At 40.4% G+C, this 17,219-nt stretch overlaps 1 protein-coding gene across 1 annotated transcript in view; it reads right to left on the reverse strand.

Moving 5' to 3' along the window:
* The window catches only part of osbpl10b (oxysterol binding protein-like 10b), a 211,152-nt gene that overhangs the window by 21,928 nt on the left and 172,005 nt on the right, over positions 1-17,219 (reverse strand). The window contains exon 9 of the mRNA XM_080203623.1: positions 11,940-12,126. Within this exon, the coding sequence (XP_080059749.1) occupies positions 11,940-12,126 (187 nt within the window). The remainder of the gene's footprint in view (positions 1-11,939; positions 12,127-17,219) is intronic.

The raw sequence follows: 17,219 nt of genomic DNA on the forward strand, positions 1-17,219 counted from the left end.
TGTGGTAAACAATTGGCAGTTCCTCCTACTACTGAGTTAGAACAATCTTGGCCAAATGCAAGAATAATTCAAGTATCGATTTATTCAGCCATCTTATGCTTCTAGGAAGGAACCTTGCTTAACAGGAACATAGTTTAGGAAATGCATATTACAATGCTGCCCTTTTTCCAAACTGCGCTCTCATGGAGTACACCGTTGGGAATGTTGGGTAACTGAATGTATTCTATAATCCGTCACATGCAAAGAGCATCATAACCAAGACAGAAGTTTGTAACTGAACTTGATAACAAGTTATAAGCCTGTGCTATCCTACTGAAATATTTCACTGAATTGGAACCTACGAATATGTATGCATAAATTATTGAAGGTGGCATGGCAGGTTGAGAAGGTAGTTAATAAGGCATACCAAATCTTGGGCTTTACAAATAGATGCATAGAATACAAAAGCAAGGATGTTATTGTGAAAATATACAAAGCACTAATTTGATCTTAACTTGAATATTGAGTCCAATTCTTAGCACCACACTTTAAAGCAGGATAAGCATCAGAGAGGATGCAGACAAGATTTGTGAGAATAGTTTCAAGGATGAGGGACTTCAGTTATGTGGATAAACTGGAAAAAATGGAACTGTTCCCATGAGAAGAGAGAAGTTTGAAAGAAATTTTGATACAGGTTTTCGAAATAGTGAGGACTTGGGATATTGTAGGTGGGAAGAACCTGTTCCCACTGACAGAAGGACACCAATTTAAGGTGCATGGCAAATAATCAAAGGTGGCATGAGGGAAGATCTTTGTTACGCAGCATTTGATTAAGATCTGGAATGCACAGCCAAAGAGTGTGTTGGAAGTAGAATCAATCATGTCTTTCACAGAATCACAAAAAGGAGGCCATTCGACCTATCATGTCTGTGCTGAATCTCCAAAGGGGGGAATTGACCTAGTACCACTTTTCAGCCTTCTCTCTGTAACCCTGTACCATTGTTCCTTTTTCAGATAATAATCCAATTCCCTCTTCAGTGTCTTGATTCTGAAGGGAATTGGATAATTATCAGGAGAAAAAAATCTGGCAGGTTACAGGAAAAAGACAGGGGAGTTGGATGAACTGAGTTGCTAACGAAAAGCACAACATGAACATTTTGGCTGAATAACATTCTCCTCTGTTCCGTAACCATTAGATAAATTTAATTTGATGATGCAAACCATATCAAATTAATTTTTTTTCTAATCAAGAAAGATGTTCCTTTTTCCCTTGTTCGGTCAATTTTCTTTCTTCCTCCTCTCTTAAAACCATTCCATCCAAGCTGGATACAGTTCTGCAAGTCTTACCAGCCTCCCATGATGACATGACTGCTGAGACATTGCCTTTTGGAAGGCTTTATAAATGAGACTTCACAGTCATCCAGTTCTGACCTCCTCTGACATTTCTAGCAGAGGTCAGTGGTTTCCCCCCTTTCTCTAGGGAGATTAATTCTGGCCTTCTTGTTGTTGCCCCAGTTAGATGAACCAATTCTACTGAGCTCAAGCCGAGCACCTTCCTGATCCCTTTGCTCAGTTACTGCCTCCATCCCTAAGTCATAGGAGGAGGTTAAACGATTACATTTCATCCATTTAATAAGCTTTAATGGGCCAGTTGAAAGATATGAATCTGGTCAAGTTTGGATAAGGTTATTTATATTTAAAGGTTTTGATACCTTGCTACAGCAACTACTGAAATAAACTGAGTCCTAACACTCGCTCAAATTGTGATTTGAAGAGAAATGAAAAGAAGTCAAAGTGAAAGAGAAATGAACCAAGATTAAATTACTAACATTAAATAAAATAATTAACATTTGTGGACTTAACACTACAAGTGTACCCTGTAAACAACAATGAAGCAATTGCATACTGGTTACTTTTTATGTGACAGTGATTAAATTACTTAGCTGAAGTTATTTTGGCAGTTATTTTGAAGTTATTATAGAGCATAGCAAAGCATGTCTGAAATGATGCTGTCTGGCACTACTTGGGTTTAACTACATTGATATCCAAGATGATAGTACTCACTGCCACTTTTGTGGAATTAATACAACACCATATATATGCTTTTTAAAAAGTTCTTTCATGAGACGTGGGGATCGCAAGAAAGGTCTGCATTTGTTGTTGATCCCTAACTGCCCTTGAACAAAGTGGCTTGTGAGGCTATTTCAGAGGGCAATTAAGAGTCAACTACATTGCTATGGGTCTGGAGTCACACTCTGGCTAGACCAGGTAAGGATGACATATTTTCTTCCTTAAAGGGCATTAGTGAACAAGATAGGTTTTTATGACAATTAATGATAGTTTAGTGAAATTAGCTTCCTATTCCAGATTTATTAATCAAATTCAAATTCCACCAACTGCCATGTTGGGATTTAAGTTCTCAGGGTATTAGCAGGATTACTAGACTAATGACATTACCCCACCATCTCCCCAGTGAGCTGAAGTGGTTCAACAGGGCTAGCGTATGTAGAGAAGGCCAAATTACTGCAGGAAATATACTTGCTTTATCGGTACATATACAAAGAAACCATTAAAAGGCAGTGCCAAGGGGGAAGTCAAGAGATGAAGATTACAGATTTGGTTATCTAAGTAACTGCAGAGATCCATGAGGACAAACCCCAGGTGCAATTAGTGGTAACTTTGACATGAACAGATTTGGCACTGTCAACAGAATGGAAGACAGGCTGAAGGGATTTTAATATTCCAATCAATCTGGGTGGAGTTAGCTTGTAAAAAAAGGAGAGGTTTGAGATGGATGATTGGGAGAAAATGAGGAATTCAAATAAGTGTGTGGAAGCTGAGGGAAGGGGGGAGGGTATGGGGTGTGCAGGGAGGGTTATCAACTTTGAAACCTGCTATAGTGTGTTATAGTAAACTTCTTCCTATTTGAACGTACGCACTGATGTCTTTAACGGTAATTAGCATGCATGAGTGACATCATCAGAAGTGCGGGCTTTTGAAAGTTTAGTCTTATCACGAGGGACCTGCGTAATTTGCTGCCTCCAGTTCTGAGTCCAAGCTGTACTGGATCTCAATATTTTTATAAGTAAAGAAGATTGAATATCACAATGTATTCAACTTCCCCTTTGAGGCCAAATTACACAGAACCCAAAATGTTTACGACATTGTTGCACCTGGCAACAGGATGAGGCTGGAAATTATAGTGGGAGTATACAGTTTAAATTAGAGAGAGAGAGCTTTGAGATTGTTCTGACCCTCAAGGGTGATCTTGAAGTTGTAAGAGAAATTAGTAGCAGAGAAGAGGTTGCTATGTTGTCTGAGATGTTTAAGCTGGATTTGGACATTAACACAAGTTGTACACTATGTTCAGGTACCATGATCTCTAAAACACCTGTTAAAAACACAGGAATCCCTGTAATAAAATTAATTTTGACTTATTCATTCACACTAAAACAACAGTCCACGCCAATTAATTCTCCATAATTATAAATGCTACTCTCAGATTTTCTCCCAAACTCCTTCAAAACCAAGAAATATATGTCATCTAACCCAGGACATTTTGTAGTCATAAATCACTTTAACTTATCAAACATTTCTACCACATTGATTAATAATCCTCTTGGGTACTGGGTGTCTTACAAAAATAATTTCTCTTGAGTAAATAAATCTAGAAAGTCTTATTTTCTATCTTCAATTTTAGTGCTACTTTTACATATAGATAATTCACTTTCTTCCCCAAATACACTAACCTTTATGACACTGGCATTATTTTCAACACCTTTTTGCTATCTTCATTTATTAAGCTCATTCTGTACTTTTGGCATTTCTTTTAATCAGCAAAAATGTATACTCCATCCACAATTCTCATTCTTTCTCCTTGAAGTCATTCTTATAGTTTGCATTCTTCTTATTATCATTTTAATTGCCCTATTCATCCATCTTGGGGACAACTTACATCGTTTGCTTTGAAGTTCTTGGGTTAATTGTTGTCTTGCTCATTCAACATTATAGTTTAAAAGTTATCCCATTTTTCTGTCCACTCAGATCTATCAGAATAATTGCCAATTAATTTTCCAGGCCTTCACACTGAGCTCTGCAACAACTGTGAATGTATGGTGAATGTGTTTGTTTGACATCCTATTCCTACTAGTTTAATTGAGGTGATAGCTCATTTATTTTATATATATCAGCAATGCTTTAGATATATTAGGAGACAGAAATTTGACAATGCATAGTATTCCGTTACTACTATTCCATAGTGCCATTTCAATGTATCTGCTTAAGGTTGTTTTAAAACTAAAAAATTTGTAAATTCAGACAGGTCAGAGTCTGCAATGGAAGATGAAACAAAAGTAATAATCTCTCTCATTTCGCAAAGGAGGGAAAGCCATCGCTAACCAACAAATCCTTTCTTTTAAATTTCAGAAATTAAGAGATTCTTAAAATGGTGAATCTTGTTTTATGGAAAATATTTTGAGTTGCGTGTAAAGAACACATAGGAACATGACACAGAGATGGGTGACAGATGATTCTATAAAATAAAACTTTAAAAAATATACAGCCAAACAGTGTTTTTGTTCTATCTAGTGTGATGGGAGATGAGGTCTGCGAATACCTCTTTAAAAATAGTAATATTTTCATGATGGGAGGCACCACATGGGAACAGTTTACATTTGAAATATTCAGGGACATAAAATATTTTAAATAACATTACCGTAGTCTGTTGCATCCATATTAGGCCTGTAGCCAGTAACACGGACAAGCAGTGTAAAATGCTGGATTAAGGTTCCAGGCTCTTTGGAAACATGGCTTTGAATCCCACTGCTGCTAAGGAGTTTGTGTGTTAGCTATAGCTCAGTATCATTCTCATCTGAGTCACAAGGTTTCAGGTTCAAATTCGACTCCAGGCTTTGAGCATAAAAATCTATGATGATAGTCTGGTGCAGTACTGAGGGAAATACAGAATATTGGCAGCACAGTGGCACAGTGGTTAGTACCGCTGCCTTACAGCGCCAGGGAACCGGGATTGATTCCAGCCATTACTGTCTAAAGTTTGCACATCATCCCTGTGTCTGCGTGGGTTTCCTCTGGGCACTCTGGTTTCCTCCCACAGTTCAAAGATGTGCAGGTCAGGTGGACTGACCTTGCTAAATTGCCCCTTAGTGTCTAAAAATGTGTAGGTTAAGGGGATTAGCAGGGTAAATATGTGGGTTTACAGAGATAGGTCTGGGTGGAATTGCTGTTCATGCAGGCTTGATAGGCTGAATGGCTTCTTCTGCATGGTAAAGATTCTATTCTAACTGCTTAAATTTTGTGGAGGTATTAAATCAAGCTCCTATCTGCCTGTTCGGTTCATTTAAAAGATCTTTATGCTCACCAGGTAAATTTGACAGCAACTTCTGGTATTTGTATACCTGTAGTTAAACACGCAAATATGGAACTGACGGAGTTACCCCATTTATCCACATGCTTGCCTATTGTAGCCCTTGCTGGTAGACATTGCACTGAAATGAATGTACAGCTACTTCCCCACTAAAAATAGTCAAAAAAGGTGCATTGAAGAGTTAGTGCACAGTACATTAAATGATGATGCTTTTTTACTATTTCTCTCCCGTCTCTTCTGCCTCTTTCCCTTAATCCCATCTGTATTTCCAAGTCTTCACTTCCTTATCTTGGCATCATTGAAATCTAATAAATAAAATCCACACTGTGCTTTATACCTCCTAGTTTGGACTCTGCGCTGGATTTTCTTGATTTCGTCAGCATCCCAATATTGGGATCATTCCCACTGGAGATCGGAGTGCAATGAATGCCAGCGTTTTGTGGGTGCTGATCAAAGGTCTGCCTTTACAATATTCATCCAATTACAGACAGCAGATGTGAGCAGGAGACAGAGAGATGGGAGATTGATCCATTTAATAAGTCCTCATTCAGATTCAAAGTGCAAGCTGCTGGAGAGAACCAGCCCTGAGGGAACAGACGTCAGAGCAGTAACATGATAATTTATTGTGACAGGCCCAAGGTTCACCAATCTCTCTTTTGAGGGCAATGATAAAGACAGTCGAGCCAGGAAAAACATATTGTTTCCAGACAGCGGCAGGAAGAGGCCTGTCAGGCAAACAAAAGGAGGTATGGCTGGAGGTCACAATAGAGGATAACATTCGGAGTGGTTAGCTGGACTCGAGTCCAAATCCTTCAATGATCTTTTGGGGTCTAGCAAGATGTGAATACAGCACAACCAAGTTGTCAGCAGTACCTTGCAGGAACAGCACACCACTGTTACAGGAGAACTTTAAGGAAAGCGTGATTAGGAACACTGAGGAGATTATGCCCATTGCAATCCTTCAAGAGAAAGGTGAAAAGTAATGCAAGACCAGGCAATGACAGAAGCATCACTTCTGATAGTGGATCATGATGACCAAATGGTAGATTAAGTGCAGCTGACCTCTCCATCCTCGCATTGCAGGACAGATGGGCACACAGCACCCATGAGTGGAGTCACACATGGGAGGGGTGGGGGTGGCTAACCTGGAAATATTGATGCTCAAGGAAGCTCAATGGGATTGGAAAGGTTGCCACAGTGCGAACAGTCAATGATGGCCAAATGGTTGTGCAGCAGAGTGTGAAAGTTAAATGAATGCTCCATGCATACACATCAGAGCAGAAGTCATTTCTAGTAGATGCCATTTATGTACTGGAAGATATCTTCTGAAGTGCCTGCTGAGATGAAGGAGTGCGAGCCACTGATGTTCTCTCTCTTTCACAAGGCCAATGCTGAAGGATCAGCAGCAACTAACGTGAAGGTCAAGGCTGCTTCTGAAGACAATTTGCAATGTGAAGAACCACCATCATAGGAGACCTTTCACCAGCAGTGATGCATCTCAGTGGGTCCTCCAGTGACTTTGGAGTAGCTGACTTGAGGTGAGAATCACAGTACATGTGAGTAGGTGATGGAGGCAGTGGCCATTCTGGGCAGTCCCATCAGAAGATGGCGGGTAGCTCCAGTTATGTTTACCTGGCTGGAGATGCAGAGCTTTGGGAAAAATATACAAGGTGGATGCTAGTGGAGTGGCAAAATGGAAAAATCCATTCATGACATGAACGCTAAATCCCATGAGTATTGGATTTGTCGTCATTCTGTGGAGAAAAGCTATTATGTATAAAATTGGTAGTCTGATTTATATTGTTCTGATTGAGTCTTCAATTGGAAAAAGAGTTCCTGGATCACGCCATCCCAAGTTTCACAACCATCATGGTTAGTGTGACGCCACATTCAGTCCAATCTGGGTTGCCTTGGTATGCTGCAAGCTGATCTTCATCCTCCAATGAGAGTCATGTTCTTCCCATAGATCTCCCCCCAGTTCCACTCTTATGCGGATGGCCATGTTGCACAGAGCACAACAGACCATGGGAGGGCACTCCAGCAGAAATGCATTCCAGGAGGTTGATGGCCTGCTCAGTAATGGCCCTTTTTCTGAGCAAGCAATGGCTACATTATTCTTGTATTTCAGGTGTGGCATTTCACACTGGGGTCAGCAGCCATCTCTTCACTGGGTAATCCTTCTCCAGCAGGAGTTATCCTAGAAAGTTGTGTGTCAAAATGAACAGTTGCAGCACAACCGCTTAGAATGAATGCATAAATAATGACAGCTCCCAGGAAACCTCATGCACACTCGAAAGAAACGCTCTTGGTGATTACATGCCGGCTGAACATTCATTGAATGGAAGCCATTCTGTTGATGACTGCTCCAGCCTGATACTATGGGGCACTGATGGCAACAAATGATCGTGCCTACACTTGAGGGAATATTACTATTGAGACAAACCCGACAACCCTCTGTATCCGACTGGCTGCATCAAAGTCTGATGCCCCTCACCTAAGATGAAGGCAGCTGATTGAATGATCACATGCAAATCAGCTGCTGAACTCTGATAGGACATGGAAGCTAAAAAGTTCAAGACCACCATCAGCTTAACAGCTACTGGCATTGATTGCCCCCCCCCCGAATCTTGTCATAAAAGATCATTCTGAATGTGCAGTCACCAACTGCCTAAATAGGTAAAGTGTTTGAAGGCACTTCTGCTCCAATATGATCAGGAGGCTGATCATTTGTTGGAACACTCAATTCAATGGATGTTGCTTTCATGCCTGTGCTGCCCCTCTGCCAGCACTACTGTAGCTATATGCACTGCCTGACTGTCCTTGTTGTTGGAGCTGCTGCTCCTCCCATTGCTCCAGCACCTCTCTGAGTAAGTACCCGCCCCATTATCTGACAGTCTCAGGCACTAGGACCTCAGCTGCCAAAATTCCTTTGCACCATATTGAAAGAGATGTTCTCCAAGACCCTCTCTCTGTCACCAATCGCAATCATACAGTTTGGTTTCAGAAATAGTTCATTTGTGGCTGTGCCTGAACTAGTGCTTAAGCATTCCTCTTTTTAGACATATTTTCAAATAAATGCGGCTTTAGTCAAGAGATGCCTGCTGTGCAGCCACCTCATTTGCTTGAATGAAATACTAATACAATATGGAGTCCTGACACCTCTGATGAAATGTACCTGTTAATGAAGCTTCCTTTCAACTGCCTCCTTGACAAAGCCAATTGCCAGCCAGCCTTATCGGGCAGGTGTTTGTCTTCACAGAGAGGTCGCCTCTGGAAAAGTCTTGCAGAGGTGTCTTCATGTCAAATAACTGGGGCACTGTGTTGCAGCTCAAATTTGTCTGCTTGCCCACCACCTAACCCACCTCTGCCACTGTATCAAGATACAAGTCTGCATGTCTCAATGAGAATTCTTCAATCTAATGGGTTGAAGAGCTTTGCAGTTACTTGCCCTGGTCACAAACACTAAAAAATGCGTACAAGATGTGATGCTGAAACAGACAACGGATTACAGGAGTTTGAACTCTAAAGCCCAGGAAAACTGTGGGCAGCTGTCAGCTAGGTGTGTGCACCTCTTTGGTCGCTATTTGCAAAATCCAGACTGTTAAAAGCAGTGTGTATTAAATGCTGCTGTTTATTTTCGGATTACAATTGAAAGCTGCTGTTGTGAGCAACATTGGCTCATAAAAAGTCAGAGAAATATTGCTTTATCATTCCAATGGTCTATACTCAATCATCAGAACTAGAAGTTTAGAAGAGAGATGCTCTGTTCAGAGCACTATTTGATAACCAAGGATAGGATAGAAACATAGAAATTAGCAGAGGTAGGCCATTCGGCCCTTCAAATGTGCTCTCCCATTCATTTTGATCATGGCTGATCGTTGAATTCAATATCTTGATTCCCCCCATATCCCTTGATCCCTTTATGCCCTAGAGCTATATCTAATTTCTTTTTGAAATCAGAAGTTTTGGCCTCAACTACATTCTGTAGTAGTGAATTCCACATGCTCACCACTCTCTAGGTGAAGAAATTTCTCCTCACCTTAGTTCTAAAAGATTCACACCTTATCCTCAAACTGTGATCCCTAGTTCTGGAGTCACCCACCATTGGGGACATTGGTAGAATTTTATAAGTTTCTGTAAGATCTCCTCTCACTCTTTTAAACTCCAATTAATATAATCTTAACCGACTTAGTTTTTCCTCATATGACAGATCTGGCATCCTAGGAATCAGCCTGGTAATCTTTCACTGTACTCCCTCTATAGCAAGGACATCTTTCCTCAGATAAGGAGACTAAAACTGCACACACAACACTCCAGTTGTGGCCTCACAAATGCCCAATACAATTGCAGCAAAATGTCCCTATACTCAAATCCTCTTGCTATGAAGGCCAACATATCATTTGCCTGCTTTACTGCCTGCAATATCTGCATACCTACTTTCAGCGACTGATGCATGAGGACACCAAGGTCTCGCTGAGTATCCACCTCACCCAATTTACACCCACAAGTAATAATCTTTCTATTATTGTTACTAAAGTGAATAACCTCACATTTATCCACATTATACAGCATCTGCCATGCATATGCCCATATACACAGGCGGTCCAAATCACGCTGAAGGATCTCTGCATCCTCCTCACAACTAACCTTCCCACCCAACTTTGTATCATCCACAAATTTGGACATAATACATTCAGTTCCCTCTTCCAAATCATTAATATATAATGTGAACAGTTGGGATTGTGGAACAGATCCCTGCAGAATCCCACTAGTCATTGACTGCCAATCCGAAAAAGACCCATTTATACCAATTCTTTGCTTCCTATCTGCTAACTAGCTTTCTATCCATCTCAAGGCACTACCTGCAATCCCATGTGCTTTAACTTTACATAGCAGTCTGTTATGTGAAACCTTGTCGAGAGCCTTCTGAAAATCTAAATAAACCACATCCACTCCTCAGTCAACTCTAGTAGTTACGTCCTCAAAGAATTCCAATAGATTCATCAAGCAGGCTTTCCCTTTTGTAAATCCATGCAGACTTTCTCTGATTACATCACTGACTTCCAAATGCGGAGTTATGAAATCCTTGATAATGGACTCTAATAACTTCCCCAGTACCAATGTTAGGCTCACTAGTCTATAGTTCCGTGTTTTCTCTCTACCTCCCTTTTTGAATAGCGGGTTTACATTAGCTACCTCCAATCTGTACGAAACTGTCCAGAGTCCAAATAATTTTGGAAAATAACCACCAATGGACCTACTATTTCTAGGGCCACTTCCTTAAGTACTCTAGGATAAAGATTATCAGGACCTGTAGATTTGTCCACCTGCAGTTCCAACAATTTCCCAAAACCATTTTCCACTAATGCTGGAATAAAGAACATGGTTTGTGAGCTCAATGCATTGGTAGTGCAAATGCTACATACCTGGTGATACATGGAGGTTGTTGTGGGATTGAGAAAAGCAGAATGCAAATCAAACAGTACATATTGAGAACTGAAACTGGGAAAGGGATTGATGTTAGTGATGAGAAATTGGGCTTATAGTAAGTAAATGCACAAACAGCATTGAATTAACACAAGGCAGCAGTACTAAATAGGTTTTAAATACTGGAAAAAGCTGGGAATGTTTGGGGAAGGGGAAAATTAAAGACAGGTCAGAGCTGTTTAATGGTATGAGATTAAAAAGGTAAGGAAAGGGAAGAGTGTAGCATTAGGAGATCAGCAGTGACTAATGAATAATTACTGGAGTACTTGGTTCTCTTTTCTTCAAATTGAAATGTCTAAGTTCAACCTAGACTAGCCAAATTATTTACTTTATTCCAATCCACCCTGCCCCTCTCACCTTACCAAAGTAATTTTAATTAGCCATACCCCTCTCTTTTGACCATATCTTTCCCTACCTGAGCAGCTTGGTTACTTGCTCCCAAATCCACAACTTCCCATCAGGACATTGCACCGTATGACTCATATTAATTATTCTGGAATTTTCTATCCCTTCATCTTCACCTTCGTATTTCAGCCAAAAGGGTTAGCTGATACTGGGGGAATCACTGAACAAAGAACTGTGATCCAGCAACAAAATACTCCTGATTTTTGTCAGTCTGTTGAAAAACCAGCAGCATAGATTTTGTGCAATTGGGTAAAACTGGCAAAAGCAGTTAAAAAGAACTGACAGCCCAACTTGCCTCTCTCTGATTTTTATTTTGATTTGATTTATTATTGTCACATGTATTAGTATACAGTGAAATTGTTTCTTGCATGCTGTACGGACAAAGCATACCGTACATAAAAAAGGAAAGGAGAGAGTACAGAGACTTAAGTGGATTTGTTTTGTCCCGTTTTACATTTACCACACAAAGTCAAAACTTACCCATAAAATCTAAAGCAGAACATTACTACAAGCTGCAAAGCCACTGCCTCCGAGCAACTACTAATCACCTCTTACGGTCAATTGTCCCCTGGTGGCTGACAGTGATTCCAGGAAGTGTAAGAATTTATAATTTACCAAGTTTTTTCTTCAACAAAATACTGTTGCCATAATGTTATGAATGTGTAGTTAAGCATTTATAAATTACCTGTGGACCTTCCCTCCATAGAAAGGCTTGGTATGGAATGTGACAGCAGCAGAGTAACCAGACTTGGCACAGTTAATGCTGACTTTACCCCCCAGTTCTACCCAGGGGACTGTCAGTATCGAGCGTGCATAGGCACAGGGCAGTGTAAAAACATACTCTTCATCATGTTCCCCAAGGAAAAGAACACCTGTAAAAGATGGGAAGGCATTGAAATGATACATAATGAGGTAATGTAGCATTTATTGTTCAAGTGAACAACGGAGATCATCATTTTCTGGGAAAGAAAATGAAAGGGACAAGTTATACAGATTAAACATTTTATACATTCCAACATCCCTGCATGTGCTGTATTGTTTCTGCACATTATGAAAAATACAGATTGAAAACACACGTGCAGATTTTACTGAATGTGGGCTATACTTTTTAAAATAACAATTCTGTATTAACACGGTTGTGATAAAGAGCTGCTGAGTTTAGCATCTTTTAAGTTAGATAACTTTCCTGATCCAGACCCAGGCTGTTAAAAAAAGGGAGAGAGGAAATAGCAGAAATATTGATCATCATTTAGCCATTGTCTTTGATATCAAACATGATGCTGAAGGACTGCTATAATTTACTGCTGTTTCAAAATGTATATACAAACATATGGAGTAGCAGTAGGCCACTCAGTCCTTTGCCATTTAATGAGATCATGGCTGATGTGATTGTAACCCACTACTTACACCTGGTAACCTTTTATCCTCTTCATAGAATCCTTACAGTGCAGAGCTGAACCTGGGTCCCTGGCGCTGTGAGGCAGCAATGCTAACCACTTGTTTATCAAGAATCTACCTCCCTCTACCTTCAAAACATTCACAAGTTCAGCTTCTGAAGGAAAAAGGGAATAGGCTAAGTAATTACAGACTAATTTATTTAAGCATGATGGTGGTCAAGCTATTGGGAAAAAAAAAATCAGAGAAACAGTACTCCTCATAAGTTAGACTGGCATAAATTAAACAAGGATCGTGAGATTTGGATAGATTTGTTAAGGAACAGTCATATTTGACGAAGTTGACTGGAATTCTGGAAGATGTAAAAAGGAGGATCAAGGAGGATAGCATGTTCATAGAATCATAGAATCCCATCAGTGCAGAAGGAGGCCATTCAGCACATCAAGTCTGCACCAACATTCTGAAAGAGCATCCACTCTTGACCCCTCTGCCTTATCCCCTGTATTCCCATATATTTACCATGGCTAATCCACCTAACTACACATCTTTAGACATTAAGGAGAAATTCACCACAGCCAATCCACCTAACCTCACATCTTTGGACTGTGGGTGGAAACTGGAGCATCCACAGAATACAGACATGGGGACTAATGAATGTACATGGATTTTAGTTAGAATTTTTGATAAGGTCCCACTTGACAGAATGAAGAAGTTCATGGGATCCAAGGAAGAGTGGCACGAAGCAAAAAGTAATGGCCAAAGGATGTTTTTGTGACTGGAAGGCTATTTCCAGTGGGGTTCCACAGGCCACACTGCTATCTAAGCAAAAGGCAAGGAAGCAAGCAATAATTAGAACTTGGATGTTGGGGACATAATTAAGACATTTGCAGGTGGCACAAAAAATGGTTGTGTGGTTGATAATGAAGGAAGTTACAGTCTGCTGGAAGAAATCAATGGACTGGTCAGGTCAGCAGAATGTGCCAATTGAAGTTCCAGCTGGAGAAATGTGAGGTAATGCATTTGGGAAAGTCCAAGAAGGCATGAGGATACACACTGAATAGTAGAACACAAAAATACTGAGAAACAAAGCACAAAAAAAGGCCAATAAATATCAAGTTCATTAAGATCAAGCCTGAATTTACTCCTGGGAATGATGTGCAGCCACTCTTTACAGCAATTGTGTTTAAGACATTACAGTATGACTGCTAACATAACATTTCAAAGTTTATACATACTTTCTCCACAGACTTTTGCAACCAAAAGGTTCTAATGTAAGAATGCAACTCTACCATCCAATGTTGTCAATACTTAGCTAATTTTGATATTATTGAAGAGAGTATCATGGTTCTTGTTTCTTATTAACACTGATTTAAAGCATGGGGGATTATTTCCTCCTGTTATAAATATTAGCAAAACGTTACCATGGGTCACACTGACCATTCTGTGAACATCAGCAACAAGAGAAACCTACACCTGAAGAGTACTGAGAGTACTCAAGGGTTTCCTCCGGGTGCTCCAATTTCCTCCCACAGTCCAAAGATGTACAGGTTAGGTGCATTGGACATGGCAAATGAGCAGGGTTTGGGCATGGAGGCCGAGTAAGATGCTCTTTCAGAAAGTTTGTACTGTAAGGATTCTATGGTATTCTGAGTTCAGTGTTGGCATTCGTTATAACTGCATTCAAAAAAAACTTTCAGAACTAATCCACAAGTTAAAACTTACAATAACAAGAAAAATTGATGCATCTAAGGCTCCTTATCATCTATGGATAGTATGAAATATAAAAGAAAAACTGCCAGATTAAGGTGTTTATTTATTATTCACAAATAGGCTTATATTAACACTGCAATCAAGTTGCTGTGAAAATCCCCTCGTTGTCACATCCGGTGCCTGTTCAGGCACACTAAGGGAGAATTTAGCCAATGCACCTCACCAGCAGGCCTTTTGGACCGTGGGAAGAAACCAGAGCACCCAGAGGAAACCCATGCAGACTCCGCACAGTGACCCAAGCTGGGAATCAAACCTGGGTCCCTGGCACTGTGAGGCAGCTAATCACTGTGCCACCCATTTTGCTTCATTAATGCAAATGCTTAGTTTTAAGATATTTCTGCCTATGCAATTACATTTAAATGCTAAGCTTTCAAAGCTAACTTGACAACATTTTAAAGTTCAGCAGGCATGCTGGGGTTAGCTAGAAAAATTGACTTAATTTTTTGAAAGTGCAATGCCAGCAAAGACATGTTTTTTCATAACCAAACAACATTTTTCATAATTAGCAGCTTTTCATGGCCGCAGCTGCGAAGTCTCATAACAAGCTGCAAAAACCTGCTGTAACTTAATCCTCTCTCCACTCACACTGTCTGTATCTTTAAGACTGGATTATTTGTAAAGACTCGCATTCCAACCATTATCTTGTAAATTGAGTTTGTGTCTATATATGCCCTGTTTGTGAACACAACTCCTCACTCACCTGAAGAAGGAGAGACACTCTGAAAGCTTGTGCTACCAAATAAACCTGTTAGACTTTAATCTGGTGTTATGACACTCCTTACTTTACAGACAGAGATGGCATGTACCAAACAATTTCAACACAGATAAGAGTTAACTTATATTGGAGTCACTGTTGTATGTTTAGTTAGTTCAATCGAGAATCTGTTTTGATTACTGCTTTAATCAGCACAGCTCTGGCTTTTGGCAGTATCACTGTATTTCTCTCTCTCCCAGTTTCTTTCCATCTTCCATAATGCGTTAAGACCTATTCAATCGAAGAAATTCAACTTTGTAACAGTGCCGTTTCTGTCTATTCAGAGAAATGAATGGACCCGACACTAATTCGTGCCTCATTTAGCCATTCTGTAGAATAGTTTTTTTCCAGCATTACAAGACATCAACCACATCTTCAGAAGTAGCAAAAAAATGCACTTGTATGGGGCTTGGAGGAGGATATACAGGGAATTGGTAGGATAAATCACTAACAATGGGTCCAGCGAAGAGCAAAATAGATCAAAACCAATATAAATTCATTTATCAGACTGACAGGTTGTAAATGCCACTGGATATATTTAGAAGATTCTAAAGAAACCCCTCCTCATTGTTTTCAAAATTCCTTTACAATGCTTGTGTTATATCAAGTCCAGGAGCGTACATCATGATATATTTCATAAAAGTTTTTGAATTGGCTTTTGTCATAAATAATTGCTGCCCAAGGTGCACACAGAGCAGCAAGACAAAGCCTCACACTGCTCCTCTGATACCGCCTTTGGTAAATCACACTCCCAGGACTTCCTTGTGGGGCTACAGTTAACTGCCCTGAATAATGAAGTAATATTGAGAGACGTGGCACACTGAAAAAGTCTTTACTGTCATGTAAGGTGCACATGACTATGCACGAATCTGGGATAAGTAACAATGAAATAAAAACTGTTAGTTTAATTGTTTAAGACCATGCAATAGCATAATCCTCTGATGTAAACAATACACTAAGGCCAGAATTTTGCACGTCTGGGCCAGGTATGTGCCCAAGCTGCTTTCAAGGCTAAAGGGAGTGTTTGTAAATTGGATGCGCTGAAGTGGATTATATGAGCGTGGCATGTTGGCACAGTGGTTAGCACTGCTACCTCACAGCACCAGGGACCCGGGATCAATTCGAGTCTCGGGTCACTGTCTGTGTAGAGTCTGCACGTTCTCCCTATGTCTGTGTGTGTTTCCTCCAGGTGCTCCAGTTTCCTCCCACAGTCCAAAGATGCGTGGGTTAGGTTGATTTGCCATGCTAAACTGACCCTAGTGTCAGGGGATTAGCAGGATAAAATGTGGGGTCACAGGGATTGGACCTGGGTGGAGTGTGGTCTGTGCAGATTTGATGGGCTGAATGAGCTTCTTCTGCACTTTAGGGATTCTATGATTCTATAACTCTAGTGCCAAATATAGACTACCCTAGATCAGGCACACTCTCTCAACAATCACTCTCACCCGAGTTCAAGGTGGCAACTTCACACCGACCCTTATTTTGGTTCTGGGAAAGTGAACCATGTCTTCCCCAAGGAAAGTGACTATTAAGAAATATTACCTTCTCCCAGATAGCCTGTTAAATTATTTGTTGGCCAAGTTGTAACTACCCGGATATTATAAGAGACCGTTGAGGCTCTCTTCAGAAATTGAATCTTCTCATTTTCAGCAAATTCAAGAAAAGTGGCTTCTTGTGTTGCATGCGGAACACCACAAGAGATATTACACTTCACTAACTTATTTACAAGTATATTGTATAACTATTTAGCACGTAATATACTTTAAAAGTGGATAAATACATCACAACATTAATGACTATAGAAGATATAAAAGGAGCGATGGGGCGTTTCATTGACCCCATTTACTGATGGTGGGAATCCTGATTGCCGCTGAATTGGGCTTCTGAGGGGATTCCCTCTGGGCGTGAGGGCTATTGGGACTCACCCAACCCACCCTGCCAATCCTGATCGGGAGCCCGCCCAAAGCAGGTGACAATTTGTTAATATGAAAACTTATCGGGTATCCCAGCCCATTCACCGGCCTCTCCACAGGGAAATACACTGGT

The sequence above is a fragment of the Carcharhinus amblyrhynchos genome, chromosome 2 (genome assembly GCF_965287045.1).
Source record: "Carcharhinus amblyrhynchos chromosome 2, sCarAmb.v2.hapA, whole genome shotgun sequence".
Taxonomy (NCBI): domain Eukaryota; kingdom Metazoa; phylum Chordata; class Chondrichthyes; order Carcharhiniformes; family Carcharhinidae; genus Carcharhinus; species Carcharhinus amblyrhynchos.